This window comes from Pan paniscus, chromosome 5, assembly GCF_029289425.2.
Source record: "Pan paniscus chromosome 5, NHGRI_mPanPan1-v2.0_pri, whole genome shotgun sequence".
Classification (NCBI taxonomy): Eukaryota; Metazoa; Chordata; class Mammalia; order Primates; family Hominidae; genus Pan; species Pan paniscus.
This window is the reverse complement of record NC_073254.2, coordinates 186,679,695-186,706,862: the sequence shown is the minus strand read 5'-3', so window position 1 is coordinate 186,706,862 and position 27,168 is coordinate 186,679,695. Positions and strand designations below refer to the sequence as shown.

Genomic DNA, 27,168 nt, shown 5'->3' with positions numbered 1-27,168 from the left:
ACATCTGGAGTCTTGCTGGAGTGTAGCCTGCAATGTGGGCCTTGCAGATGCCCAGTGCTAACCTGAGGGCAGACATCTGGAGTTCGCTGGAGTGCGGCCTGCACTGCTGTCCTCACTGATGCTGTCCCTGCCTCCTCCTCACTCCCTGGACCTTGGTGGTGGCCACGTGACTTCCCTCTCTGTTTCCATCTAAGCCCTGGCAGCCACCAGCAAATTCAGTCAAACTGGCAACAGCTCCTCTAGTCTCAGGACACCCCATTTGTATTAGTTCCCTATAGCATCTGCAACAAAATGCCAGGAACATCGGGGCTTTAAACCACACAAACTTATCACCTGACAGGTCAGGAGGCCTCAAGTCTGAAATAAGTCTCCCAGGAATGAAATCAAGGTGTCGGCAGGGCCGCCTGCCTTTCGGGGGCCTCTAGAGGAGACTCCCTTGCTTAGCTTCTTCCAGCTAGTAGAAGCTGCCCGCAGTCCTTGGCTGGGCTGCGTCCCCCATGGTGGAAGCCAGCAGGCAGCATCTTCCAAGCTCTCTGACTGCATCTTGCCTCCCTTCCTAACCTGAAGACCCTTGCAATGGTGTTGGGCACACCCAGAAATCCAGGGTCATCCCCTATCTCCAGATCCTCAATGGCATCTGCAAAGTCCTTGTATTAGTCTGTTCTGAAAGTCCCTGTATTAGTCTGTTCTGAAAGTCCCTGTATTAGTCTGTTCTCAAAGTCCCTGTATTAGTCTGTTCTCAAAGTCCCTGTATTAGTCTGTTCTCAAAGTCCCCATATTAGCCTATTCTCACACTGCTAATAAAGACATACCCAAGGCTGGGTAATTTATAAAGGAAAGAGGTTTAATGGACTCACCCTGTTCCACCTGGCTGGGGAGGCCTCACAATCATGGCAGAAGGGGAAGGAGGAGAAAAAGCACGTCTTACATGGCAGCAGGCAAAGAGAGAGCATGTGCAGGAGAACTTCCCTGTATAAAACCATCAGATCTCGTGAGTCTTATTCACTGTCACGAGAATAGCACCGGAAAAACCCACCCCCATGATTCAGTTACCTCCCACTGCGTCCCTCCCACGACACGTGGGGATTCTTACAATTCAAGGTGAGATTTGGATGGGGACACAGCTAAACCATATCAGTCCCTTCTGCCACATAAGGTGGCCCATTCCCAGGCTCAGGGGCAAGGACATGGCCTCCCTGGGCACTGCTGCTCTACCCACTGGCTGGGTCTGCCTCGGCTGTATTTAGCCACGCTCTGTCATCCCCAAGACTTGCGGGCCCTGAGCCAATGCACTCTTGTTCTTTCCAGCCCCAGCGCCACTTCCTTCAGAAGCCCCTCCTTGCTCTGTGGCACCTGGAGATCCCTGTTCTTCCATCATAGCTCGGCCTCTGCTCCCCAGGCCTCCTCCGCCTGTCTGTGCTCTCCACACCCTCGTGTTGTCGGGGCAGGGCAGGTTCGCCACACTCTGCCTTCCCCTTGGCTCCCCGGCAGCCAGAGCCCCTTTCCCAGTAGCTGTCAGCCACACACCTGCCCTCCACCCCAGGTCCCTCTGCCCTGCAACACCCCACCTCCACGTGCCTGTGGAAAAGGGTCTGGGGGAGTTCCCGTCACTGACTGACAACCTGCTGTCTGGGTGGTGTTCCAAGGCGCTCCTGGGTGTGTACACTCATAAGGAACTCCTCACGCTTTGAGGATTTCGGCTTCAGGCACCGGCGGGCTTCGGGCACTGACGGGCTTCGGGAAGCACTCACGTGGTCCCGCTTTTGCTGAGCAGGGCTCTGCTGCGCCCACCTGGAGAGGGGGCAGAGCCCACAGAAGGACGCTGATGCCCGCCTGCGTGGGGACCCCCGAACACACCCAGAGACTGAGGCAGTGTGTGTGCTGTGTTTGCATGTAGATTTCGGCCTGAGTAAGGAGGCCATTGACCACGACAAGAGAGCGTACTCCTTCTGCGGGACGATCGAGTACATGGCGCCCGAGGTGGTGAACCGGCGAGGACACACGCAGAGTGCCGACTGGTGGTCCTTCGGCGTGCTCATGGTGAGCCTGCCCCGACCCTCTTCTGTGCCATGGCGGCTGTTCCCCACGTGGACCCCTGTCCCCAGGTTGGTTCAGAGGTCCCGAAATGCGGAAGAAGGCAGTGCCTGAGGGCTTGGGACACTTGGCAAGTGTCCAGGCCAAGCATTTCCTGGCAGCCTCCTCCCCATCCCACATCCCCACCATCAGAAAGTGGGGCTGGGATGCAAACGAGAACGCAGAAACGCAGACGTGGGAGGAGTCGAACCCTCTTTACGCTTTGTGCTCTTCGGGCTTAGCATGATGATTACAAGAGATGCCATGATTTTCGAGTTAAAGTATTTTTCTTATTTAAACACAGAATCCTTGCGCTTAGTTACAAACTGAGATGTACACGGAGTTAGGCATTTTTGCATCAGCGTCTGGAAAGGTGAATTGTCTCTGTCGCGTTTTCGCAGGCAGAGTGCTCAACAGAACCCAGTTTGGACTGGGTCTTCTCCGCCCTAGGAACTGTGTGGGCTCCATTCCCAATCTTCCCAGGACCCTCCCTCCCTCCCCCAGTCCCACTCTCCCAGCTGGGCAGGGGGCTGGTGACCTCAGGGTGGAGCAGGCGTGCAGTGAGTGCTCTGGAATCTGACCTGGATGACAATGGGGTCGTGGCATTTCAGGGGTATCCCGCCCTCCGGCCTGTGCATCACACACAGGAGGAAACTGAGGCCATGAGCACTTTAGGAGATGGGATGAAGGTTGCTCCGCTGGCGTGTGGCGGAACTGCGTGCCTGCCAAACCCAGTTCCCTTCAGAGTTTTGACCACCTCTCCTCCCACCACACCCCACTCCTCGTCCCCTTGCTAGGGAACCCCAGGGCTGAGTCCTGCGGTGTCGCCTGGGGAACCCCCGGCTGGTGCCCAGGGCCTCGCTGGTCCTTTGCCACTTGGGTCACCGCAGCACTCTCCAGGCTCCGGCCTCGGCCCCAGGAGCTCACAGACTCTGGCTGTGTCCCACGTGCCCGCACGGGCTGCTCACCTCTCCCCGAGGGGCAGACACACATTAGACCAGCTCCGGAGATGGGTGTCCACAGCCTAACCCAGAAAGCCAGTTCGCAGTCGGAGATGCCCACATCACGTTTGTGGCTGCTCCTGCCTGTGGAAGCCCCTTCCGTCCCTGGTCATTCCTGCCTGTAAAGTGAGTCACAACACAGACAGTCGTGCAGTTCAACACGTGAGCACAGGCGTGACACTTGAGAGAATGCCTGCAGCAAAGCAAGGGGCCCACGAGCTCAGCCAAGAGGATGATGCTGCTGATTTATTTTTTACTATTATTCAGACCTTCAGTGGCACTGGCTAAGGAGCAGGTCCTCTCCAGGCGGAGACCACAGAGCTAAGTCCCCCGCGGTCACCTCTGAGACCACCTCTGCTTTCCTGTCCATGTGGAGACCACCGAGCTAAATCCCCCACCATCATCTGAGACCACCTCTGCTTTCCTTCCACTGAAAGAGGTTTTCTTTAGATACGTCAGTGAGGCAGGTTCGCTTTGCTGTCTTGGAGGTGATTTCTGCCTCGATAGGTCCACTCCCTTCCACATGTGTGGGTTTCCTGTGTGACCCTGGCTGGTGAGTGGTGGGTGAGGGCAGCGGGGCTAGCCCTGTGGAGACCTCCCACGCTGGTGCACGTTTTGCCGGTGCAGGGAAGTCTGACGTTGCCTTTGCTGACGCTGGGCTACGGGTCCAAGCTTATAGTCTGTGGCTTCAGGAGAGATTCCAGTTCTTAAACCCCCTCCTGAGAACCCCAAATTCCCCCAGAGAGCAGGGCTGGCCACGCTGCACATCCAGGCTCCCTGAAAGGGCTCCTGGCATCCTTCTGTCTCTGGGTCCTGTCCTGTAACTCTGGGCTCACAAGTGGCCCATCCAGCAGTACTGCGGGCCAGCCTTTGTGTAATGAACAAGGTCATAAAATGTTGCCACCTGGCTCTCAGGTGAACCAATGTTTAAAAAGAACGAGAGGCCAGGCTGGAGTGGAGAGGAGTAACTTAGCAGAGAAAAGCGCAGCCAAAACACCACATATAAGTCAAAACCAACTGGACTTAGTTTTGTGAGGTTTCTGGGGGGACAGGGGGAGGGGAGATTTGATAGTCTTCTGTTTCTTCTATTAAGGCAACAGATCATAAAACCTATCTCATAATATAAAATATATATTTAATTTTTTTTTCTTTTTTCTTTTTATTTTTTTATTATTATTATTATTTTTTTTGAGATGGAGTCTCGTTCTGTCACCAGGCTGGAGTGCAGTGGTGCAATCTCAGCTCACTGCAACCTCCGCCTCCTGGGTTCAAGCCATTCTCCTGCCTCAGCCTCCCAAGTAGCTGGGACTACAGGCACCCGCCACACCCAGCTAATTTTTTTTGCATTTTAGTAGAGACGGGGTTTCATCGTGTTGCCCAGGTTGGTCTTGAACCCCCAAGCTCAGGCAGTCTGCCAGCCTCGGCCTCCAGAAGTGCTAGGGTTGCAGGCGTGAGCCACCACGCCCAGTTCTTCTGGTCTTAATCACTGCAAACTGAAAAGACAAATGGAGAAGCTGAAAGAAAAAGAAATAGGAGAACAGAAGAGACAGAAGAGGAATGATCCAAAGATGGAGACACGACGAGGGGACCAGAAGAAGAGGAAATGAGACCACGTCGGGCTCGCCTTGCTCCAGCAAACTCCCCCGGTCCCCTTCCACCATCAGCCCTAAGACAGAAGCACCACTCCCAGTGGCCTTTGCTGACCCTGGCAGGGTTGGTGGCTCTGGCTGGTGGCTCTGGCTTCGGTGTCTTCTCAGCACTCCTGGCTTGCCACTGCTCTAACGTCTGCCATCTTTTATCGTCGTTGTCTGTCTCTGTGAGTGTCTCCTGGCACGTGGAGTTTCTTAAACACCAGTCACCTTACCCAAGATGCCCCAGCACAGACAAAAGTGCCTGCACCCGGCCAGGCCTCCAAGGGACCCATGAGGGAGTGAAGACAACAGGGTGGAAGCAGAGAGGCACTCACACCCAGACCCGGTGCCCGGCAGCCTTCACCCATCCTGGAGTCCCCACCCTCCCTGTCCCTAGAGTGTGAAGAAGATGATATTGAGAGCTTCTGAAGGAGGCCTGGCCCAGCACTGCCCGGCACGTCAACACAGCAGGCACTCTCCTCCCACGTGCCTCCCTGGGCACAGGACATTTCTTACTGAATTGTCCACTTGTTTGCTGGGATCGTCCCACATTCAATGTCTTGTGACAGCTGGGGAAGGGGTCCGGCTCCAGAACTGCTGTGTCACTCTCGAGCCCGAGGCAGGGCTGGCTGTTGCCGTGGTGACCACAAGCTAAGGCTGCCTGGCCATCTTCACATTTGATCTCAACCCAACAATCTCCAAGCCGGGCAGGAAAGACGGTATTCTTTCTGTGCACAAAAATGAAAACTAAAGCTGAAAGAGCCTAAGTGTCGGGCTCAAGATCACATAATAGTCCCAGAAACACATTCTCATTTAGTCCTGCCCGCCCACATGGTGACTGGCTGCACACAGGCAAAGGTCTTGACCGTGGAGGCCCCACGCTTCCCACACGTCCGTGGGTGGCATCAGAAGTGACTTCTGAATTCTCATTTGCAGCTAAGAGATGGGCCTCGGGTGACCTTTGAAGTCGTATCTTACCCAAGCCTTGTAAGCGGATCGGTGCAGAGCCGTTGTGCGTGTGAGGGGCCTTGTTTTAAAAGAAGTCTGAGACCCTGGAGGCCGCGTGCTGAGGGAGTGGTCCTCATGTGTGGGCGGCCGTCCGTCCCCTGGAGGTGGATGTGTGCTGCGATCTCTTCCCGAGGAGCAGCATCCACAAGTGCCCTCCCCAGACCTGGAAGGAAGGATGCCTGTGCCAGGGGCGGGAAGTCAGTGTCCCTGAATAAAATTCCGTGTCTGAAATTAGGAGCTGGTACCTGGAGAAGAACGTGCAAACCTGGTGGCCGGCTGCGTGGTGACATTTGTAGAATTTCCAGCACTCCTCTACGCCAGGCTGGAGCCAGTTTCTAGAAGGATATTTGGGCTGTTTTGTAAACATCTAAAGCATCTCTTGAGCACTCTGGTTTCGTGAGACCACTTTATCCTTCTCCCGTTTCTTAACCACGGGCACGGAATGTTCTGGACTTCCCGCCTCAGGTGCCATGTGATGTGTCCTTATGCCACCATAGCAAACACGGATGGTTCTGAGCTCAGGCTCTGCTGCTTGCCACTGGACCATTCATCTGTAGACGGTTGTGAGGAACGGCACCTTCCAAGGCTGTTTTGAGACTGAGATTCTTGGCACTCGGAGTGGGGTGCAGCACACGGAGCGAGAGCAGCTCGGATTAGAGGGCATGTGTCTGTGCATGCAGGGACCTCCACACATGGGCATGGATCAACACAGCTCTCCGAGACCCAGCCCCTCCATACCCTGCAAAGCCAGGCCCTCTACCACTTCAAGTCATCCATCCCAGGGCAGGGCTTGTCCTCGCCTGTTTTCAGATTAAAATGTTAGCTTACTTTTGGTGCCCTTTTAAGAATGGTGATCGGCCAAGTAAACTTGAAATCGAGGCTCCTGTCACCAAGGGTCTCCCCAGAGTCTCCTCCTTCCCCTGCCCCCAGTACCACTGGCCTCCATGAGGCGCATCCTGCCTGTGCCGGGGCCGCCACTCTTTCCAGGTTCCTTAGCTGTCCCTTTAGACAGGGCTTCTCAGCCAGCACTGTTGAGGTCGGGACTGGACACTTCCTTGTTGTGGGGCGCCCTGTGTGTCATAGGATGTTTAGCAGCATCTGTGCCTCCCTCAGTGGACACCTGTAGCACCAGGGCTCCCGGGCATGACAGCCGGAAATGTCCCCTGGCAGGCAACGGTGACCCCAGTTGAGAAGCACTGCGTTATGTCTGTCCAATTACCTTCCCAGAAGCATCGGGCCTGCACCCGGTGGAGCTTTGGCTACATCTCCTTGAGCCCCTCTGTGCCTGTCTGCAGCCTGGTCTCGGTGCCGATTGGGAAAGAATCCTTTGGAGTGCCCTCCCTCCCCCGGTGCATGTACTTGACTGTGGGACCCCAAGATGAACCTCGGCTTTTCTCAGTTCACCCCAGAAGCCTTGGCAAGTCTCAGTGCTGCTAGCAACACAGCAAAAGTCTTACTGTGAATAACGTCCCAAGAAACTCACCAGCAAAACCTGAGTCAGTAATGCTTCAGCACTGGAAAGTTCCTGGGCAGCTCCATTCAGATGATCATACTGAAATGATCTGCCTTCTCCACAGAAAAGGGTGGATAAGGGGATGGGAAAGGCAGCAGAACCCCATGGCTGGTGGAGGCTGCAAAGTCCACACCTCCGCCCCAGCATCACCCCACCGTCAGCAGCACCTTCATCACCAAGAAGCAGTTATTGAATATTCATGGGTGCTGTGCTGGGTGTCCTCTGGCTGAGTGGATGGTTGGGGACCTCCTACCATATGGATGGAGGAAGAAGGGGAGGAAGAGAGAGAACCACAAAGCAGTGGACCCTGATCACAAGGGAATCATCTTCAAAAGCTAAAAAGAAATCACCAGACCAGGCGCAGTGGCTCACGCCTGTAATCCAAGCATTGTGGGAGGCCAAGGCAGGCGGATCACTTGAGGTCAGGAGTTCAAGACCAGCCTGGCCAACGTGGTGAAACCCTGTCTCTACTAAAAAAAAAAAAAAAAAAAAAAAAAAAAAAAACAAAAATTAGCCAGGCATGGTGGCTCACGCCTGTAGTCCCAGCTACTCGGGAGGTGGAGACAGGAGAATCGCTTGAACCCAGGAGGCGGAGGTTGCACTGAGCCGAGATTGTGCCATTGCACTCCAGCCTGGGCAACAGCGAGACTCTATCTCAAAAAAAAAAAAAAGAAAGAAAAAGAAATCACCAAACAAATGTATGCAAGATACCAGTCCATCAGCAAAAAATAAATGATATCCGGGCATCTGGACAGGCACCATTTGTGTAACAAGGATTAAATGGTGTGTATGGGATGACAGCTTTCTCATTTCACGTAGCCAGAAGGCTTGTCCTTGGAAATGGGATTTCATAGTGCTATTAATAGACTCAAGAAAGAAAGAAGAAAGAGCAGAATAGGAAAGGAGTTCCCTTTGCTAATACCATTCTATTCTGAGAGATATTTCAGTGTGTATGATCAGCTTATAAACTTTCATCCTGTTTTACCAGACGAACAGCTCATCTGCCAGTCAGAGCATTCTGGCCTTTCCCGTTTAATTACACTTGTCTCTTTTTCAGTTCTCATCTGGACCCCCTTCCGCTTGCTTTTTATTACTTTTGTATTGATTGATTGCCTGCAGCCTGTCTGCTCTGAGTTCCCTCACTTACTCTGTGCACTGGATGGACAGCACATTTTAATGTGACAGAACAGGCTTCAAACGTCAGAACTGGTGGAAGAGTTTCCATTTCTTTTATAATGTTGTTTTCAGAAAGCAGACTGGTAATATTAATAAAACCTTAAATGCATTCATTTCTTTAAAATTATAATTTCACTCCTAGCAGCCTATCATAAGAATAAATCTTAGGAAATCATCTGTGCACATTTCAGTAGTACTTACAATAGCAGAAAATTGGAAATGTCCTAAGTGTACAGCAATAAATACACTCACTATACATTTTGTCATATCCATGTTTGTTAAGTGATATTACAAAGATTTCATCATAACCATTGAAAGTTTTATATTATTCTGTGAAAAGTTAGTATACAAAACCTTATCTGTGTTTTTAAAACAAAATAAAAAACAGCTTGAAAAAAGTACTAGGAGGAACTAACAAATGTTAAGTTTGGATATCTTTGGGTAATGGAATTCTGCGTGATTTTTTTGGTCTTTCTACTTTGTGTATCTCCTGAGATTTTCAGACTGCAAAGGACGAATGCTGGAGGATGAATTGTAAAAGGGCAGAGACACACGCAGTAAAAACTAAAGATGAGAGAGAATTCAATAAGACCATGGAAACACCTGCTTCCCCGTAATTTAAACTGACGTGAAAGACACCAAGTAGGATTGATCCTTGGGCACATTCCACTTAGATTCGGGGTCTTATTTTATGAAAAGATTGGTTCCTGCTGCAGCCCTAGTTTCTTTTGTGAGAAGCGGTCAGCTGTGCACCTTGCTCTGATGAGACCATTCCGGGCCACTGCTTCCAGAGTGTGTGTAATCACCACTGCATGTGCCCGGGGGAGTTGGTGCAAGAAAGAAACCCATGCTCAGACAAGGCTGTGCTCCATCCCCTCCTTATCTCAAGTTCTGTCCTGGCAGGTGTCCAGTAATAACAAAATAAGGATGTAGGGTGCGGCAGCTGTATCTGAGAGGTTGCTGTGCCATATCGTCCTCGTCAGAGGCTAATGGCTGTGGTCAGGTCTATCTCATGCTGGAAGCACTCTAGCCCCCACCATCCAGGCATGCATGGGTGTTCAACATGAGCTAGCTGTTCTCCTCCTCCTCCTCCTAGCTCATCCCTTCCCCAACACCTGCCAGGGCAGGACAGGTTCCTAAACCGCGTGTAAGATGTGTTCGTCCAAACTGCCTGACCACAGGACGCTGCTCTGGCTCTTTTCTCTGTCGTACTCGGGGCCTGCTGGCCTGCCACAGAGTGTGATTATCTACCACATCTGTCATTTACCCGTCTCACCCACCAAATGGCAAGCTCTGCGAGGCAGTTTTAGTCACTGTGGTACCCCAAGCACGTAGGCCAGTGGCTACAATTGACTGATGGAGATTTTGCATGAGGAAATGGACACGGTAGCAGGCTGCCCTGCTGGGGTACTCTGCCGTGAAGCCGGGTCCATCTGGATGAATGAACTCACTGTGCTCTGTGTTGCTCTGCAGTTTGAGATGCTCACGGGGTCCCTGCCGTTCCAGGGGAAGGACAGGAAGGAGACCATGGCTCTCATCCTCAAGTGAGTAGTGTGGGAGCCACCCCAGAGACCTGCGAGCACCTTCTGATATCAAGAGCTGCTGCCTCTGAACCTGGAACTGTGAAGTTTTAATTACATTGCTAGGCTTACAGTGCCAAAGTATTGTAAGCTGTTTTCTAAAAGTCACTGGTTTTACACAAAATGGTAGCGCTCTTCCACCAGTAGCAGTGGTAATAGGGTGCTGGGCATTCTAATGACAGTGGGTCAAGGGAGCAATTGCTGGTTTGTCTCATCCTGCTGAGTGGTTCTGATGAACTCTTCTACCATAGATAGTTTTCCATCAGTAAGTCACTTAGAATGTGTAGTGGCTGGTTTTCAAGCGTGATGGTTGGTGACCTCCCAGAAGTAAAGGATAGACGGAAAAAGACACAAGGCCTCCAGGGCCTTGTCCGGAGAGATCACAGGAGCAGGGGTCTCCTTTCCCTCCCCACCTGCTGACCCCATTCATATAGCACTCCTGGTTGACCTTGGCAGGACTCGGTATCGTTTTACCATGTGACTGGATACAAACCATTTTCTGCTTAATTCTCATGAAAAATCATTTACTAAGCCAAGGTTTTGCTCTTGGACTGTAGGAAGAAGCCTGATCCCCATACTACCTTGCCATAGCATCCTAAATGTGAGCAGACACCACTGACTATCACTGTCCCAGAGCAGACAGCAGGAGGGCAGGAAACAGAGAGGCTGGGAGCCCCTAATCAGTTCCTTCCTAAGTGAGGCCGCTCGGTGGAGGAGTCATAAAGCCATTTGTCCTCATGAGCCGCTCTTGCCAACTCTGCTTGCAAATGGACACCTAACTTTTATAAAATTGAGAATCACCTAAAACACCACCAGCTCAGCTTTTGTAAGCTCGGTCCTTATGTAGATGGAAGGAGAGAGGGGCGTGAAGGAAGCCCCATTGTGAGGACCCTTTTGTAAAGCTAAGGAGTGTCTTTTTATTTAATCAGCCTTTTCCTCCATCAAGGGACCTTGAATTGCAGCAGACACTGACAGCTGCAAGTCAGGACCTTTGCAGTGATTCTCATTGTTTGAATTTTAAGGGAGGACATGTTCTTTACTTTTTCTAAAGCTGGAATAATCCCTGACAGCAAGTCACAGGTGTGGCCTCAGGGCATTCCACTTGGGAGGGATGGAGAATTTCTGGAGGGGAGCACTAGGCTCTGTGCGCGGGGTTCGCAGTGTGCTCTGAGGACCCTGGTGGCCCTGAGACCCTCCCGGGGTTTGCAGGTCCTCCTCTCTCAGGTTTTCTTCATAGCATCGCAACAGACTGAGCACAGGGTCCAGCTGTCTCCTATGAGCCAGGAAGAGACCCATCAAAATGCAGAACAATGCCACTAAAGACTTTTTTATATGTATGTTTGAGAAAACATAGATAATTTCCATTAACAATGTTATTTATGTTAATGGGAGTGTTATTGTTTTTTAATGATTTTATTATTAAATAATGTTTATTAATAAAAATTTATTAAAGTGAATTAGGAAATGGAAATTATACAAATTTCTCACTTTACTTTCTACTGTGGTAAATATCACAGCTGTAACCCACATAAACATAAGCTGTTTGGTGTCCTCAGTAACTTTTAAAGCATAAAAGGGTCCTAAGACCCACGCGGTAGAGCACGGGCTGCTCTGGGTGACTGCGATTGAGGTCTCTGAATGCTGACTGGGGCCCTCTTTATAGCTTGTCCTTGTTCTCCTAAAATAGGATCTTGTTTTTCAGAGCCAAGCTGGGGATGCCACAGTTCCTCAGTGGGGAGGCACAGAGTTTGCTGCGAGCTCTCTTCAAACGGAACCCCTGCAACCGGCTGGGTAAGATTCCCCGGGACACCCCACCACGGGAACGTGCAGGGCGCTGCCCCGCAAGCTACAGTGGAGATGTGGAGGGCCACCCTCCTGCTCCGGCCCAATGCCAACCAAGGTCACTGAAAACAGACCTCACCTAGAGGTTGAAATAGTACCAGTGCCATCTGAGCTCCAGGAAAAAAGGCCCCTTCACAGCTTCTAAAACACAGTTGCTGCCAAAATACCATAAGCTGTTTTCTAAAAGCCACTGGTTTTACCCAAAATGGTAGTATTCTTCTACCAATCTGACTTCCCTGAGTTTTGAAAGTCTCTAAGCTATTTTTAGGACAGAACCGTTGAAAAGCTGCTTCTAATTTAATTCTCCCTAAATTGAGAAACCTCCACATCTATTAAAATCAGGATCTACTTTAACTACTGATTGATTTTCTTTTTGTGTATGTGACAGTGTATTGAGGATTACTCCTTGGGCTGGGCCGGTCTTAGTGAGTGGGCGCGGCCGTGTTGTCTCAGAGTCAGACGGCAGCAGGAGCAGAGTGTTTCCGGTTCAGACAGCAACCGGAGCAGGGTGTTTCCGGTTCAGACAGCAGCAGGAGCAGGGTGTTTCCGGTTCAGACAGCAGCAGGAGCAGGGTGTTTCCGGTTTAGACAGCGGCTGGAGCAGGGTGTTTTCGGGTCAGACAGCAGCGGGAGCAGGGTGTTTCAGGTTATTTTAACAAGAAAACGAAAGGAACACATTAAATTCTGTTTTTTTTTTTTAAACTCTAACCTCATAGATAGAAGACATATCAGAGGGGAAGGCAAAAGTTAAATCAGGAAATACTTCATTTCGGAAAAAATACTAGATTTTCCTCTCTGCATGCCTTAACCCCAAAGAAAGAAGGACCCATTTAACGTCTTCCCCACATCAGCTTCCATTGCAGGGAACTTTTGCATTAATTTGCAATCCTTAAGTGATTGAAAGTGAAGCTAATCAAAAGTACCTTCCTACTCCACAGTCATATTTCACAATATGAGATAATTGACGTATAACTGTGATCTTAGAAAAAAGGAGTTAAGGTGATTTTTAAAAATCAACATTGATGTATTTAAAGTACTGAGTAGTAATTCCCATGAGATTCATCTTGTAATGAATTGTCATAGTTGTATTCACCTAATTAAACACATTTACATCCAACTTCTAATCCATTTTTATCACGTAAACCACTCTTCCTTCCTGCAGATTCATCTTCATAGTAATTCTTTACTTCATATAAAGATGTCCCATAGTTGTATTTCCGAGGCAGTTCTCCTCTGTGTAAGCAGATATTTTATTCCACTCTACAGACCTTTCGGTGATAACCCACTGTCAGCGCCTTTGTCCACTCAGCCTGTTTTCATTCTTCCACACAACACAGTAAAGCAATTCCTCCTTGTCACCGAGCACCTCTGCATGCCGAGCGTGGCTACCAGGAGAGCAGGTGACACAGTGAGCTCCCGTGGCACTGGTGACGTCAGAGCAGGTGACATGGTGAACTCCCCGTGGCATGGGTGATGTCACAGGGTGTTCTGCCGTCACTGTCTGCCAGTCACTGCAGGCCAATCCAGAAAGCCCAGGGCACATGGGTGTGTGTCAGGAGAGTAAATCCCTGCAACATTTCAGCACCTTGGTAAAACCATCAGAATGTTAAATGTATGCACCCTTTTGCCCAGAAGTGTTACTTCCAGAAATCTCTCCAACAGAAATAGCCATACCTGCGTAAAAGGGGTACAAATAAACGGTGTTTGCCGAAGGTCTTCCTGTTTAACAAAGACCTGAAGATGAAGTAAGCATCAATCCATAAGGAAATCATTGAATCAATTATGAAACGTCCACACCACAGCCTGGGGCTGGAGGACGGTGTCTCGGCCATGGCCCTGCACCGTCTGCATTTTGGGCCGGTTACTTCTTGTTTTGGGAGCTGCTCCATGCATTGAGGCTGCTTAGCAGCATCCCCACCCCCACCCCGTGATGATCAAACGTCTCCTGACATTGGCAGAGTCCCCCTGTTGAGAATCTCCACGTTGCTGTTACTGACATGGAAGGGCCAGGGTCTAGACTGAATTGCAGCCCGCATGGCTGGAGAGTGTAGACTCACCCCGCAGTGGAGCCCGTGCCACCCACACCACAGTGCATCCATGCCAGGGCACATGGAGACACCGATGGACCCAGCCCCCAATGCCACCTGGCAGGGCCCCGTGCTGGTGTCTGTGGAAAGGACTGTGTCCAGTGCATTGGATGAAAACTAACTAGCAGGTCACTGCACACATTTTATAGCGCTGTCCCCAGTCAAGGGTCTGAGAGGCTGGGGAACTGTCACCCAGACAGAGGCAGCTTCCTTAGAGGGGTATTCACCAACAGTGCTGTGGACAAAGCTGAAGGCCCCAGCAGAGCAGCCCCAAGTCACTGAGATGCCAGCTGGGGGCGACAATGAGATGGGAGGCCCAGGATGGAGAGCACTCAGGACCAGAGGGGAGGACGCCTGGTCAGGACAGAGGGCCCGTGCTGCAGCACACACAGGCACTGTGTGTGTGTGTTCATGCGTGTGTGTGCTCGTGTGTGTGTGTGCGCTCACAGCTGTGTGTAGGGTTCATGGCTTAGAGGAACCTACTGACCAAACAATTTTTGCCACGTTGTTGTTACTGGGATCCCCTCAGCAAAGTCCCAGATGGGACCTGAGATTCCAACCAAGAGTCATCAGGACTCCTCCTTTTCATCAGTGGTGACAGTCGTCATTAGCCAGGGTCACAGCCACATTTCCAAGAGATGTGCAGCTCCTAAAGCTGTCTGCACCTTGGCCCTTCACTCACTGGTCCTGGTGCACACCCACGGTTACACAGTGACTCGGCTCAGGAAACGCAGCAAGGGCTCAGCGCTCACCCTTAGTGCCCAGAGTCCCTATCCACACAGGGCCTGTCATGGGCAAGACCTCACCCCCTGAGGGTGGGGTCCCCAGTGGTGGGAGATGCAGCCTTGGACAGAGGGACAGCCTGGGCTGGGCAAGGCAGGAAGGGCTTGTGTCCCACCCTGTGTCCCGAAGTTGCCGTTTCACTGCAGTTTTCCCAAATCTGGGTGTGGTCTGGCCTTTTGTTTACAGACCCCCGTTCATCACTGTGCGTCTGGGGAGGTGGGGGAGGCGGTGTTTCTTAACTCTGAGGGCGTGTTTGGAGACAGATGCGAGTCGAGAAGCGTGTCTCAGCTAAGCCAATGCATCGCGGTGCCCTGGTTTGTCCAAATGCTATGTCAAAGGTCATGTTTCTGATCTGAGTCTTCCAGGTTGTGAATTAAATTGAGTCCCTTCCATTGCAGTGTCCGTCAGCACTAAGAGCAATGTGGATGTAACCCTTCTGGGGGGAAGTAACCCTCCCAGCTGGAGGGGATCAGGGGCTCGCTGGCAGGGGCTTGCTGCCCAGCTCAGCAGATCTCAACCCACTTCAGGACACGCCTGCCTTAGAATCGAGTTTGCAATGCTGTAAACTGCCACAAAATGCACAGAAGCATCTTTGCATGCCATTTCCACTCATCTCTCAACTCTGAAGTTTGCCCATGTCTAGAGCCCCTGGTCTCATTTCATCAGCCTTTTCAGTGTCTGGTCCAGAGCTGTTCTTTTCCGTGACCCTAGGTTGCACCTTTATTGTGTCTGTGGCTCTCCTCCCCTCATTCTCTATGCTGCTGGGTGTAAGCACGGCCTCCCCCACACAGCCCTGGAAGGCAGGCCCCATGGGTGGTGGCAGAGGGTGGGTGGACAGCTCCGACGTTCCCCTGCCTGGGCGGATTTCTAATGAACCAGGAGAACAGGTCGTTCTTCGAGCCTCAGGTTTCTCCCGGCACGGTGCTGTTGATGAGGATGAGAAGACGCCTTGGCACTGCACTAAGGTAGTCATTATCTGACTTGAATTCTCATGACAGTACTTCAAAGCAGGTCAAACAAGAAACTTACGAAATTCACTTATGAAAACAGATGTATCCATAGGAATTGCTTTTAGCTGCAAGGAATAGAACCCATAAATAATTTTAATTTTTTTGTTCAATTAATTTAGTTTTCCAAATCACGGTTTCATTCTCTTATTAACACACCACGTGGTGGTGGATGAGTTGTAGACACTGGCAGCTGAACTACTGCTGTCAGGAGCCCAGATCTTCCTGTGGCTTCTGTTTCCCATCCTCAGTGCACTGCCTTTTCATTTATCCTCGGTGCCTTGTGATGGCAATGTGGCTACAACACCTCCTGGAATCACATCCTCACTGCAGGAGAAAAAGGAACTGGATGAGGCCAGCTGCCTCTGTCCCCTTTTCCACAAAAACAAAGCTTTTCTGGAAGCCCCTGGGAGTTCTCTGTACTTCTTGTTGACTGGAACCCTGTCTCATGGCATTCGTGACATATGGCACCGTAAGGAAGGCAGGAGAACAAGCATCTGTGGTTGGAGGAAGGAAATGAGGGCTGGAGTGGCGGCTTTACTGGCCAGGCAGCTGGGCCGGCCACAGGTATTCACTGAGTGATGAGATCCATGAAGGCAGAGGTTGTGTCTGGCTCATCTTTGTGTCCAGCTCTCGGACCATGCAGAGCCCCTGGTGAATACGCGTGAACTAAAGTGAATTGAAGGAATTGTAGTTGTTCTTTAAGGTGCTCTGAAAAGCTCCTTGCCCTGAAGTGTGTGGAGTTGAGTCGAGCCTGACCCTTGGTGCTCCTGCTTCATCTCTATCCATTTTCCCTGTCAAGTGGTAAAGCAGAAAAGACAGCACAGGTTTGCGGGTATGTCACGCCTTGGCCCCCGCAGTGCCTGCCCAGATGCACGGGCTCTGCCTGTGGACATGGACGTCATGCTGTTTCTGTGCGCTCACCCAGAATTCTTGTTCACAAAGTGTTTTTCTGCTAGTGACTTGCACAGTCCTGCATTCTCTTAGCACTTCACACCTGCCAAGCATGCGCACCTGTCATCTCCTCCGATCTTCAGGACAAGACTGTAAAATTGTGCTCATCATTTTCTGTTTGAGTGAGGCTCTTTTCCAAGGTACAAGGGCTTGTCCCAGGACCCTATGTGTGCAGGAGTCGGCTCTAGTTGGCACCCGCCCAGCCAGAGAGCAGTGCAGCTGTCGCAGAGGCCTGGGTCCTCCCTTCCCAAATGTGGAAGCACAAACCCATTCCTTCTCCATGGGTTTCTGAGAAGAACACGTATGAGCTTCTCTTATCTAGTGAGGATGCGATTTACCCTTAATCTTAAAAAGAGGAAAAAAAGGCCCTGCTCTTCTAATTCTTCATTAGCACGACATTTTTGGTCTTCAAAATGCAAAATGGGCTTTTCTTAATTTTTTCCGACTCCGTAAGAAATCAGGCCTGATTTTTCCTTTCCCCTGAGTGTTTGAGGGCCGTCCTCCTGCTAGAAGCGGTGGATTCTCTGGTGTTGGTGTGGCAGCAGGATGTGTGAGAGCAGGATCCAGAAGGCCACGGCCCCAGCTCTGTGAGCTTCTGGTCTGCGGCCCACAGTGGCATGGGGGTTGTCCAGATTCTGAGTTCTAGACCCCACTGGGCTGTGGCCAGCTGCACAGCCATGGGCCCTGTCCCTCCTTTTCTCTGGGAAATGAAGGTGGGGTTGATGGTCCCTGCAGTTCCTTCCAGCTCCGACAGCATGCAGTTGCGCGTGTCCTCTCCCCACACACATAGACGTCCCAGGTGGTCTCTTACCTGGTGTGGCACAAACATGTCCTATAAAAGCGGCCCCATCGGCCCAAAGGCTCCCCGCAGTCTTCAGGCTGTGAGTCTTGGGGCATCTTGTTGCATCTGGTTTTCCAGAATCTCTGCTTTTGAGGCAATTGGAAAAGTGTTGGGACTCCCTGTTGAAGGTCAAGGCTGCACGGCCACCTTTGTTTAGAACAGTCCCTTTTGGGAGGCAACTAATTTAAAATGATCCCCCACATTTGCTTTATGGTGAGGGCGTCCTGTAGCATGGCTGCGAAGCACTCTGGGTTTTAGAGAAGATGAAATAGGATGTGATGTCTCTCTCCCTCTCTCCTCCTTCCTCTCCCTCATCTTCCCTTGTCTCCAGTCCCACCCAAACACACAGATTTCACTTGTTGAAACTGGAGAAGTTCATGAAACCTTTCCACTTTACTAATTTGGGTGGGTTTTCTCTCCTCCAACGGCTAACCCTGTGAAGCCAGCCTGAGAGGGTCACACTCGTTTCCTCATCATCGCCCGAAGCCTTCTGTGATCGCAGCCAGAATAAGCAAGGCCTCTAGGCGTTAACTGAGTGGCTCCCTGTCATTGCTCCTGGCTCTGGTTTCTGAGACAAAAACAAACTACTTAGAAAACTATTTCTTTCCTCGGAGCACAGATACCTGTCCCAGACACAGTGTTACTCAGAGAATTTCCTGGGACAGTCCTCCCCCAGCAAGGGCAGTTGCATTTGAAAGGAAAGGGTGGCATCTCTGCAGTCACCGAGGGCCCAGATTTGGAGCACATTTGGCTCTTGGGCCCCGATAGCTGAGGCAGAATTTCCTGCCAGAAACTGGTGACAACCCAAGTAAAATGAGAAAGAACCAAGACTTCCAGTGTACTTGTGTGTGCCTGCACCAAAACAAAGAGATGCACGTGCATTCTCCCGTCTCATCAGAGAACTTAACAGAGCCCTCCACGCTGCAGCACATACTTTAAGATTGATCAGAGAGGTATATGTGCAGTCTACCATCTCATCAGAGAACTCAGCAGAGGCCTCCACTCTGCAGCACATACTTTAAGATTGATCAGAGAGGTATATGTACAGTCTACCATCTTATCAGAGAGCTCAGCAGAGCTCTCCAAGCTGCAGCACATACTTTAAGATCGATCAGAGAGGTATACCTGCAGTCTGCCATCTTATCAGAGAACTCAGCAGAGGCCTCCACTCTGTAGCACATACTTTAAGATTGATCAGAGAGGTATACCTGCAGTCTGCCATCTTATCAGAGAACTCAGCAGAGCTCTCCACGCTGCAGCACATACTTTAAGATCTATCAGAGAGGTATATGTACAGTCTACCATCTCATCAGAGAACTCAGCAAAGGCCTCCACTCTGCAGCACATACTTTAAGATCGATCAGAGAGATATACATACAGTCTACTATCTCATCAGAGAATTCAGCAGAGCTCTCCACACTGCAGCACATACTTTAAGATTGATCAGAGAGGTATACGTACACTCTACTATCTCATCAGAGGCCTCCACTCTGCAGCAAATACTTTAAGATCTATTAATTCAATTTCAAAGGGGACCTTGGCTTGATTCCAGAGCAATGTCAGACATCAGTATCCTTTTTAAAGTCACAAATTAGAGCTGAGCCTTCATGGCTTATTTATTTCTAATCTTTGCAACAACAAAGACCACTTTGAGCTTTGCTCAGTCTTAATTAAAAATTGAAAAGGCTTTTCAGGAAAATTCCCTATAGCTATGCTTGTATTTCTGATAAGAGTACTTGACTTGGCCTTTTAAACTTGAAAAATGAACTATCTTTTAATTCACAACTCAATTCTTTTATACTTTAATATGGAATGAATGTATAATTATTCTCTTTTCCTGCAGAGAATTTCCCAGAATTTCACTGTAGCTTAATTTCAGAATTTTGTAAAAATCCCAACTTATTTGTTTTCATTGAATTTTATATAGAATTTTTATTCTATAGAAAAATTGGGCGAAAAGTATCAAGGTTTAGAAAAACACTAGAAGAAAGATATGTATATAAAATTGGCCAGGCATTGTGGCTCATACCTGTAATCCCAGCCGAGGCATGTGGATCAGCTAAGGTCAGGAGTTCAAGACCAGCCTGGCCAATATGGCGAAACCCCATCTCTACCAAAAATACAAAAATTGGCCAGGAGTGGTGGTGTACGCCTGTAATCCCAGCGCTTTGGGAGGCCCAGGCAGGCGGATCACCTGAGGTCAGGAGTTTAAAACCAGCCTGGCCAAAATGGCAAAACCTCATCTCTACTAAAAATATAAAAATCAACTGGGTGTGATGATGGGTGCCTGTAATCCCAGCTGCTCAGGAGGCTGAGGCAGGAGAGTTGCTTGAATCCAGGAGGTGGAGATTGTGGTAAGCTGAGATCGCACAACTGCACTCCAGCCTGGGCAACAGAGCAAAACTCTCTCAAAAAAAAAAAAAAAAAAAAAAAATTATATATATATAAAATCACAATCTTAAGGAATATAAGATTCTTGCTTGTCAGGTCCAAAACATCTAGCGAGGGTTGAGGATTTTTCCTAAAGCCCTCCCTGTCTTATGAAGGGGCTATTGAAAGTACGGCACTTGTTGCTTTCCGTGAATGTTTTTGTGCTTTCGAATCAGCCAGTACCTGTACAATTCTTCGTGATATTTCATGTCCTTACTGTCTTCATGGAGGTCTAGCCCATTTTTACCTCTCAGGTTAGCACAGAGGCACACATTTGGCAATCCTCACTGTTGGCGATGGGAGAGCAGTTTCCCAACTTCCGGGTGAAGGGGTGTGTTTTTCCCACTTTTCATAAGTCAACCTGAAAAATCTCTACAAAAGTAAAGCAATGCACCTCACCCAAGTAATTCCACCTCAAATAATATATCGTTCAAATATATTCACACAAGTGCACAGAGAGATATAGAAGCTGAAACCCACATCACCCAGGGACGGTTAACTGAATTACCGTCATCTACACAGGGGATACTATGTGAGTACTGAAGAGTGAGGCCATTCTGCATGCACTAACATGGAAGGATGTGTAAGTTAAAAAAAGAAGTGTTAAGTAAAAATAGCTCATTGCAGCACAGAACGTTCAGAATGATCCTGTTTGTGTTTTTAGAAGCAAGGGAGGTAAGCAAAGAAAAATTCTGCAAACACAGGCAAGCAGCTCCTACAGCGGGTGCTTCTCCCCGGAGGGACAGGCAGAAGGGGAGCTTTTCCTTTCACCTCATTCATGCCAATATGGACTTTTTCTGCCAATATGTATTATTTTTATGATTGAAAACCCAGTTTTTAAAAAGTTGTTTTAGGGAGAAACATTTGATGCCAGAGACTTCTCTGTGACGTGCTAGCACACGCCCCACCTTGGGCCACCCCCTGGCGGTTAGCAGGACCATGCTGCCACCTCACCATGGCTGCCACCTCACCTCACCTGGCAGTTAGCAGGACCATGCTGCCACTCACCATGCTTTTCGGGCAGCTGGTGAGTCACGCTGCCATCTCACTGTGGCCGGGGCCGCCCCCCGGCAGATTGCAGGACCACACTGCCACCTCGCCGTGGCTGGGGCCACCGCCTGTCCCCAGCATCACCTGCTGCCCCTTTCTCATGGCTCTTGGGCAGACACTGGGTGCTTTCGTCCGGAGCAAGTGTGAGTGGATAATGGGCAGTCTGGCCCGTGCCTTCCCTCACTCGTGGGCTAGGCTCTGGGGACCCATGAAGCCAAAGTGTGGCCCTCATGCTCGTGGGCTCTCTGACAGCAAACAGCAAGGCCAGCTGCAGCCCAGACGCGCACAAATGCCTGCAGCCAGGGCAGAGAAGCAGATGAGGCACAAAATGGATCTCAGAAGAGGGGAGAGGGCCTGATGGAAGGGGAAGAAAGAGCAGCAGCGAAAGAGGAGAGGGGAGCGTGTGGGAGAGGCTGGAGTCCAGGGCAGGGCACAGAAGCAAAGTGAAGCGAGAGTCAGGTGCTCAGACCCACCCCACGCACCCCTTCCTGGCCGTGTGGGCCTGAGCGGATGGCTTCACTTCTCTGTGCTTGCTTATTTATTCTACGAACTGAGGGTAATACCAGCACCGACATCGTGAAGTAGGAGGATTTGAGGAGGCAGAGCAGTGCCTGATGGGTGGGAAACACTGTAATGGGTCTGACGAGTAAACACGTAAACAAGCAGAGAGCACCATTGTGCAGAGGCCTGTGGCCGGGAAGGGTGTTCAACCCCCCGGCCTCATTGCTTCCTGCTCATCTGACGCTTTTCTTTCTCTGCCACTTGGCTGTGGGACAGAACAGAGAAACGTTATCTGGTGCACAATAGCCGAGGAGCCACAATTCTGAGCGTTTTCTGGAGAAAACCATCGTTTTGTGAGATGCATTTTAATAGATGTTGTTAAACCCTCCACTGAGCTGGTTGCAGAATGGAAGGGCAAATGGAAAGCCTGCAGTACCAGCCAGAAGAACATTGAGGCCAATGCCAGAGTCCCAAAGCTCACCCGGGAAATCCACCCTGGCAAGAGCACAGAGTCATGCCCACCTTACCCGGGGTCTGATCCCTCAGAGGGTAACATCTTCACACAGTTGCTACCAGGAACCTTGCTGGTGGCTGAAACTCCTCTTTCAAGACCAAGCTTTTATGATGGAAATCCATGTAGTCTCTGCCTTGTCATTCGCAAGCACCCAAATGACATCTGGACACTTATTATAACATAAGCATGTGAGCATATGTGCAAGGGACGTGCCGCCTCAGGTGGCAGGCACCGCGACCCCACCTCTGCCACTCCCTCTGAGGTGACGCACGGTAACCGCCCCCGCCCAGCCGAGCTGCCGCAGTCACCACCTGTGGGGCCACATGCGTGAGGGTTTGCTGTGCACCCCTCCCCTGCTTGGCCTCCCCCTGGAAATGTGAATTGGAGTCAGAAAGGAGAAGTGGAGACGCTGGACGTATTTATTCATCCAAACGTACATGAGAGCCAACAATTCAGATCTATTCTTGCAGCAATCGAAGCGCTTTGTCTTGGAGTCACTGTTTCCTCTCCTTTCCTTTTTTAAACAGGGTCTTGCTCTGTTGCCCAGGCTGATCACAGTGGTGCAATCATGGCTTACTTCAGTCTCAGTTTCCTGGACTCAGGCAGTCCTCCCACGTCAGCCTCCTGAGTAGCTGGGACTACAGGCATGCACAACCACACCTGACTAGTTTATTACTGTTTTGTAGAGAAGGGGCCCCGCTATGTTGCCCAGGCTGGTCTCGAACTCCTGGACTAAAGCAGTCCTCCTGCATTGGCCTCCCAACATGAGATTACAGGCGTGAGCCACTGTGCCTGGCCAGAGTCACTGTTTTCTTTCAAACATTATTATATTGCTGGGAGAGGATTTGCTACAGTAAATTGGGTGAATGTGACAAAGTATTGGGGTGTTTGTACTTTTTCTCCCCTTGTTCTGGGAGAAGCAAATAATTTTCTAAATAACCTATTTTTTAAATTAAAACCCTTCAAATTTAACATTACTAAAATCATAGTTCTTTAAAATATTGTTTTAGTATTTGGTTTAAATTATGGATGAGAGAAAGATGGAGCTACCTCCTCCCTAGGTGTAGAGATGAGTATTGGTTAAAAGATACCAGCCCCCTGGAAGCTCACACAAGCATGGAGAATGGCTCACCTCGGGCCAAGATCGCCCTTCAAACCGTGTCTAAGTGAGTTATCATCAAGCTTTCGAGGAGCTGTGGACCCTCCCACAGGTGTATTTTACAACCTAAGATGCCCAGGCTTAACATGAAGAAGCTACGGTCAGAATTAATTGCCCAGCCTTTATCCAGGGAGGGCGCTGGATTTAGTTGCCTGAGGAGCTGGAGCCAGGTAGTCTGAAAACCCCGCTGGGCAGAGTCACCTTCACCTGCACAGGCGGCCGGTTTTGTGGCTGGAACTTCCCTCTACTTCTGACTGCTGTGAGCCTTATTCTCGTTCCTCCAAAAGAGCCTGGAATTGAGTTCTCCCTTTGACCATCTGGGGAACTGGTGGCTGTTAGAGGCCTCGTTCTAACCCTGGGCCCTCGCGTGGATATGCAAGGCAATCGCACACCTCCAGCTGCCCCTGTGTTGAGCCTGTCTGATAAGAGCTCTCAATGCCAGAGCTCTCCCGCCCTGGACTCGCCACACAGGACCTCAGGGCCCAATTGAGGGGCTGGGAGGAGGAGCAAATGCGTCTTCATTGCCTCCCACCTGTCCTCTCTTGGTGTCTCCCCTAGTGTGAGTCCCCCCGAGCTGTAGACTCTCCCTCTCTATGGCCTCCCCCAGGGAGAGAGGGGACCCTCTCTGCCTCTCGACCTCCTCACCCCTGCCTCTTCCTTAATGAGCCCCCACCAGCGGGAAGCCTCTGGATTTCCAGACAATTCCGTTCAGTCCAGTTGACAGAGGGATCAGTGGACAAAACAATAAGCTAGAAATTAGGAAACCAAAGGAAAAATGTGCCCTCTGTGTGCGCACAGTGTAGCGAGAAACACGGATAAAAATACACGTCTCTAATGCCCGGCGGACCACAGTGAACACTGAGCTGTTCGTTGGCCGCCCCTCTGTGTGAGTTTCTTGGGGCAGCCTTGACAAAGAACTACAAACTGGGCAGCTTGAACAGCAGAAATGTGTCCTCCCACAGCTCTGGAGGCCAGAGGTCCAAGCTCAAGGCTGCAGGGCTGTGCTCCCACTGAAAGGAATGTGTCCCTGGCCGCTCCTAGACCCCGGGGCCTTGCTGGCCAGCCCTGACACCCCTGGCTGTGAATGTCGCACCCTGACCTCCGTCCGCCTCCATCTCCATGTGGCCTTCTCCTCCGTGTGGGTCTGTGTCCAAATTTCCCCTTGTTCTAGGGACAGCAGTCATAGGAGATGAGTGCCCGCCCTGCTGATGCCGGACTCATTATACCTGCAGTGACCCCTTTTGCACATGTGGTCACATTGTGAGACATTGGGGATATTGGGGATTAGGGCTTCAGCATACAAATTTGGGGGAGTTGACCCCTCCCAGAGTTTCTGCACAGATATTGACAGCTGGAAGAGATGGCATAATGTGTTTATACATGTCCAGACTACCAGAAATACAGACGCATCTCATTCCTCTCTTACACTCTGCAGGTGAGAAAACGGCCCTCTGCCCCCGTGTGAGTTGCTCCAGGCTCCTTGGCTTCTGAGTCTAAGACTGGCATTTCTCCCACCTCCACATCCCCTGAAGATAAAATGTCTTCATTCAAAAGAGTTCTAGACTGAATCCCCCTGCCTTCGTGTGTGATCTGTTCAGTGAACGTGTACTGAATGCCCGTAGCAGGTGCTGGCTTAGGAAGGTGGATGGCACTGCCACTGACCTCCAGAGGCCGCTGGTTTGGGGCCACTGATCTATTTGAGTGGGGGCGACAGAGCTGCTCTGTGAGGACGCCTGGGTTGGGTCTCAGAAGATGTCCCAGATGCTGGACGGGGTGCGGGGGGAGGGGCCTTCTGGGCCCAAGAAACGTCACGTGCAGAGTAGTGGGAGGAAGGAAGGAAGAACGGCACCCCTGGGGGCACGTGTGACTCTGCGATGTCCCCATGCCTGGGTGACGGGTGAGTGGAGAGGAGACAGAGCAGCCAGGGGCCGGGCCATGCTCGGGAGTACGCAGTGGGTGTGGTGAGCGTGGGGGCTCTCAAGGGTGCAGCCGAGGGGACACCAGTCTTGTTTCTTAGCACTGTTGTTCTGGTGGTTGTGTGGTTGTGAATTAGAGAAAGACCCTGGGGTGGCTGTAGCAGCATGGGGTGACCCAGTCTAAGCAGAAGCACCACAGGCTGGGGCTGGCAGCAGGAGTGGGCACATCCCACGATAGAGGCCTTGGAGGGTCACACCCCTGCTCAGGCTGTCTGCTTTCTTGTCTGTGCGAGGAAAAGGCCTCCCAGGTGGAAGACTCGGTGACTCTGAGTGATTTGCAAATCCAGGGACTTCAAAGAATAGAATAAAAGAAAGGTGAGAAAGGGGCTCCTGGCCAGCGCCCTCGGCACTGCACCCTGTAAGCACGGACCAAGGCAGCATCACGGGTAGGCTCCGGCATGAAGCTCTGCAGGAACAGGCTCAGCAGGACATTTGGTCCCTCTGTGCTTGGCGCTGCTTCCGGCTGAGATGGGAGAGGCTCGCGGATGTGGGTGATGCTTCTGCTGAACAGGCTTTGTAGGGCTAGACCCTGGGTGTGGTGTTTGCTGCTTCTCATTACTTAAGTGAGTTCCATTTCTGATGGAAGTTTATACCATAGTGATGTCTAGAAACAGCTGTAAATGTATCCTGCACTGAGATCAGGAACTGCTGGGGTTTTCAGCACCAGTGTTTGTCATTTGTTATCTCCCGACTTCCCCCCAGGACAGGAGTTTGCAGTGAGTATAAAACTTCCTGAGCCTGCCTCCAAATCTTCCTTTTTTCCAAAGCTGACAGCTTTCTAGCTCATTCCTAATGAGCATCTGTAGCTTCTCCTAGAAACTCATGAGATATTCTGAGACTCCCAGGGGGAAGTTTAAAGTGAGGGAAAGGTTAGAAAGGAATTCGATGTGCTGATGAGCACAAAAATAGCACAGCAAATCAACGCCCATCACCTAAGCCGGGCGTGCTGTCTTCACAGCACACCTGCTGCCTGTGGCTGACGCACGGGCAGAGGTTTTCCATTGCTCTTGTTACTGTTTTCCTGTCCAGAACTGATCTCCAGATGATGTGTTTTTAATGACTTCAAACGTGGTCCATTCTGATCCTCATCCCAGTTTCTACTGGCATTGCTGGGACTGCCTGTCATAAGCCAGGCTTTGATGGTTGCTGAAGACCAGGCAGCCCCACCCTCACAACCAGCCCTAGGGAGCCGCTAGAGACCCATGCCCAGGGCCTGTCTGCAGATCTGACTCCCACACCGCTCAAGCCTGAGCCCCTAGCCCATCCCTGGCTCCTAACCGGCTGAGTCCTGTGGGACACGAGCGACTCCCTGACAAAGGGTGTAAACATGAAATAGATGAAATTTCAAATTGGCCAAAAAAAAAAAAAAAAAACCTTTAAACAAATAATGTGTAGATAACCTTTAAGTGATGAAGAAATTGAAAAAGCAGACCTAGTATTTAAGTCAATGATGGAAGTTGCCCTGGATGGTTATAGGCTAGACATGGTGGGCTGGTTAGGAGAAGCTTGCAGTATGTAAGAAACCTAGGGAGGCAGCCAGTAAGATTCTACTGAATGTTCCCAGAAGTGTCGGAGATGGGTTTGTGTGACTCTCAAACAACAAAAATGAAAATATTGCAAAGGAGTCCCAAATCATTAATTAACCATCTCCTAAAGCTATCTGTGGATATACAGACACAATGCACACATTTTTGGCAGATACCAAAACCCTTTGGGAATCACCTGCCGAGAATTTAGAATCCCCACAATGAAATGAATGGCTTACCTCGTGAAAAATATGGAGTAGAAGAGCTGGACAGAATCGGTGCAATGAAAGAATAAATCATCCGTGCAGTGGCTCCTGACTATAATCCCAGCACTTTGGGAGACCCAGGCAGGTGGATCACTTGAGCCCAAGAGTTTGAGACCAGCCTGGGCAACATGGTGAGACCCCATCTCTACAAAAAATACAAAATATTAGCCAGGTGTAGTGGCACATGCCTGTAGTCCCAGCTACTCAGGAGACTGAGCTGGGAGGATCACCTGAGCCCAGGAAATCGAGGC

The 27,168-nt window shown here is 50.5% G+C and overlaps 1 protein-coding gene across 9 annotated transcripts in view; it reads left to right on the top strand.

The window, feature by feature from the left end:
- RPS6KA2 (ribosomal protein S6 kinase A2) overlaps positions 1-27,168 on the top strand; it is a 497,623-nt gene that overhangs the window by 406,041 nt on the left and 64,414 nt on the right. For all 9 annotated transcript variants that reach the window (XM_057302622.2, XM_063605534.1, XM_008973620.5 and 6 more), the window contains 3 exons: positions 1,898-2,040; positions 9,876-9,946; positions 11,685-11,773. In XM_057302622.2, the coding sequence (XP_057158605.1) occupies positions 1,898-2,040; positions 9,876-9,946; positions 11,685-11,773 (303 nt within the window). The remainder of the gene's footprint in view (positions 1-1,897; positions 2,041-9,875; positions 9,947-11,684; positions 11,774-27,168) is intronic.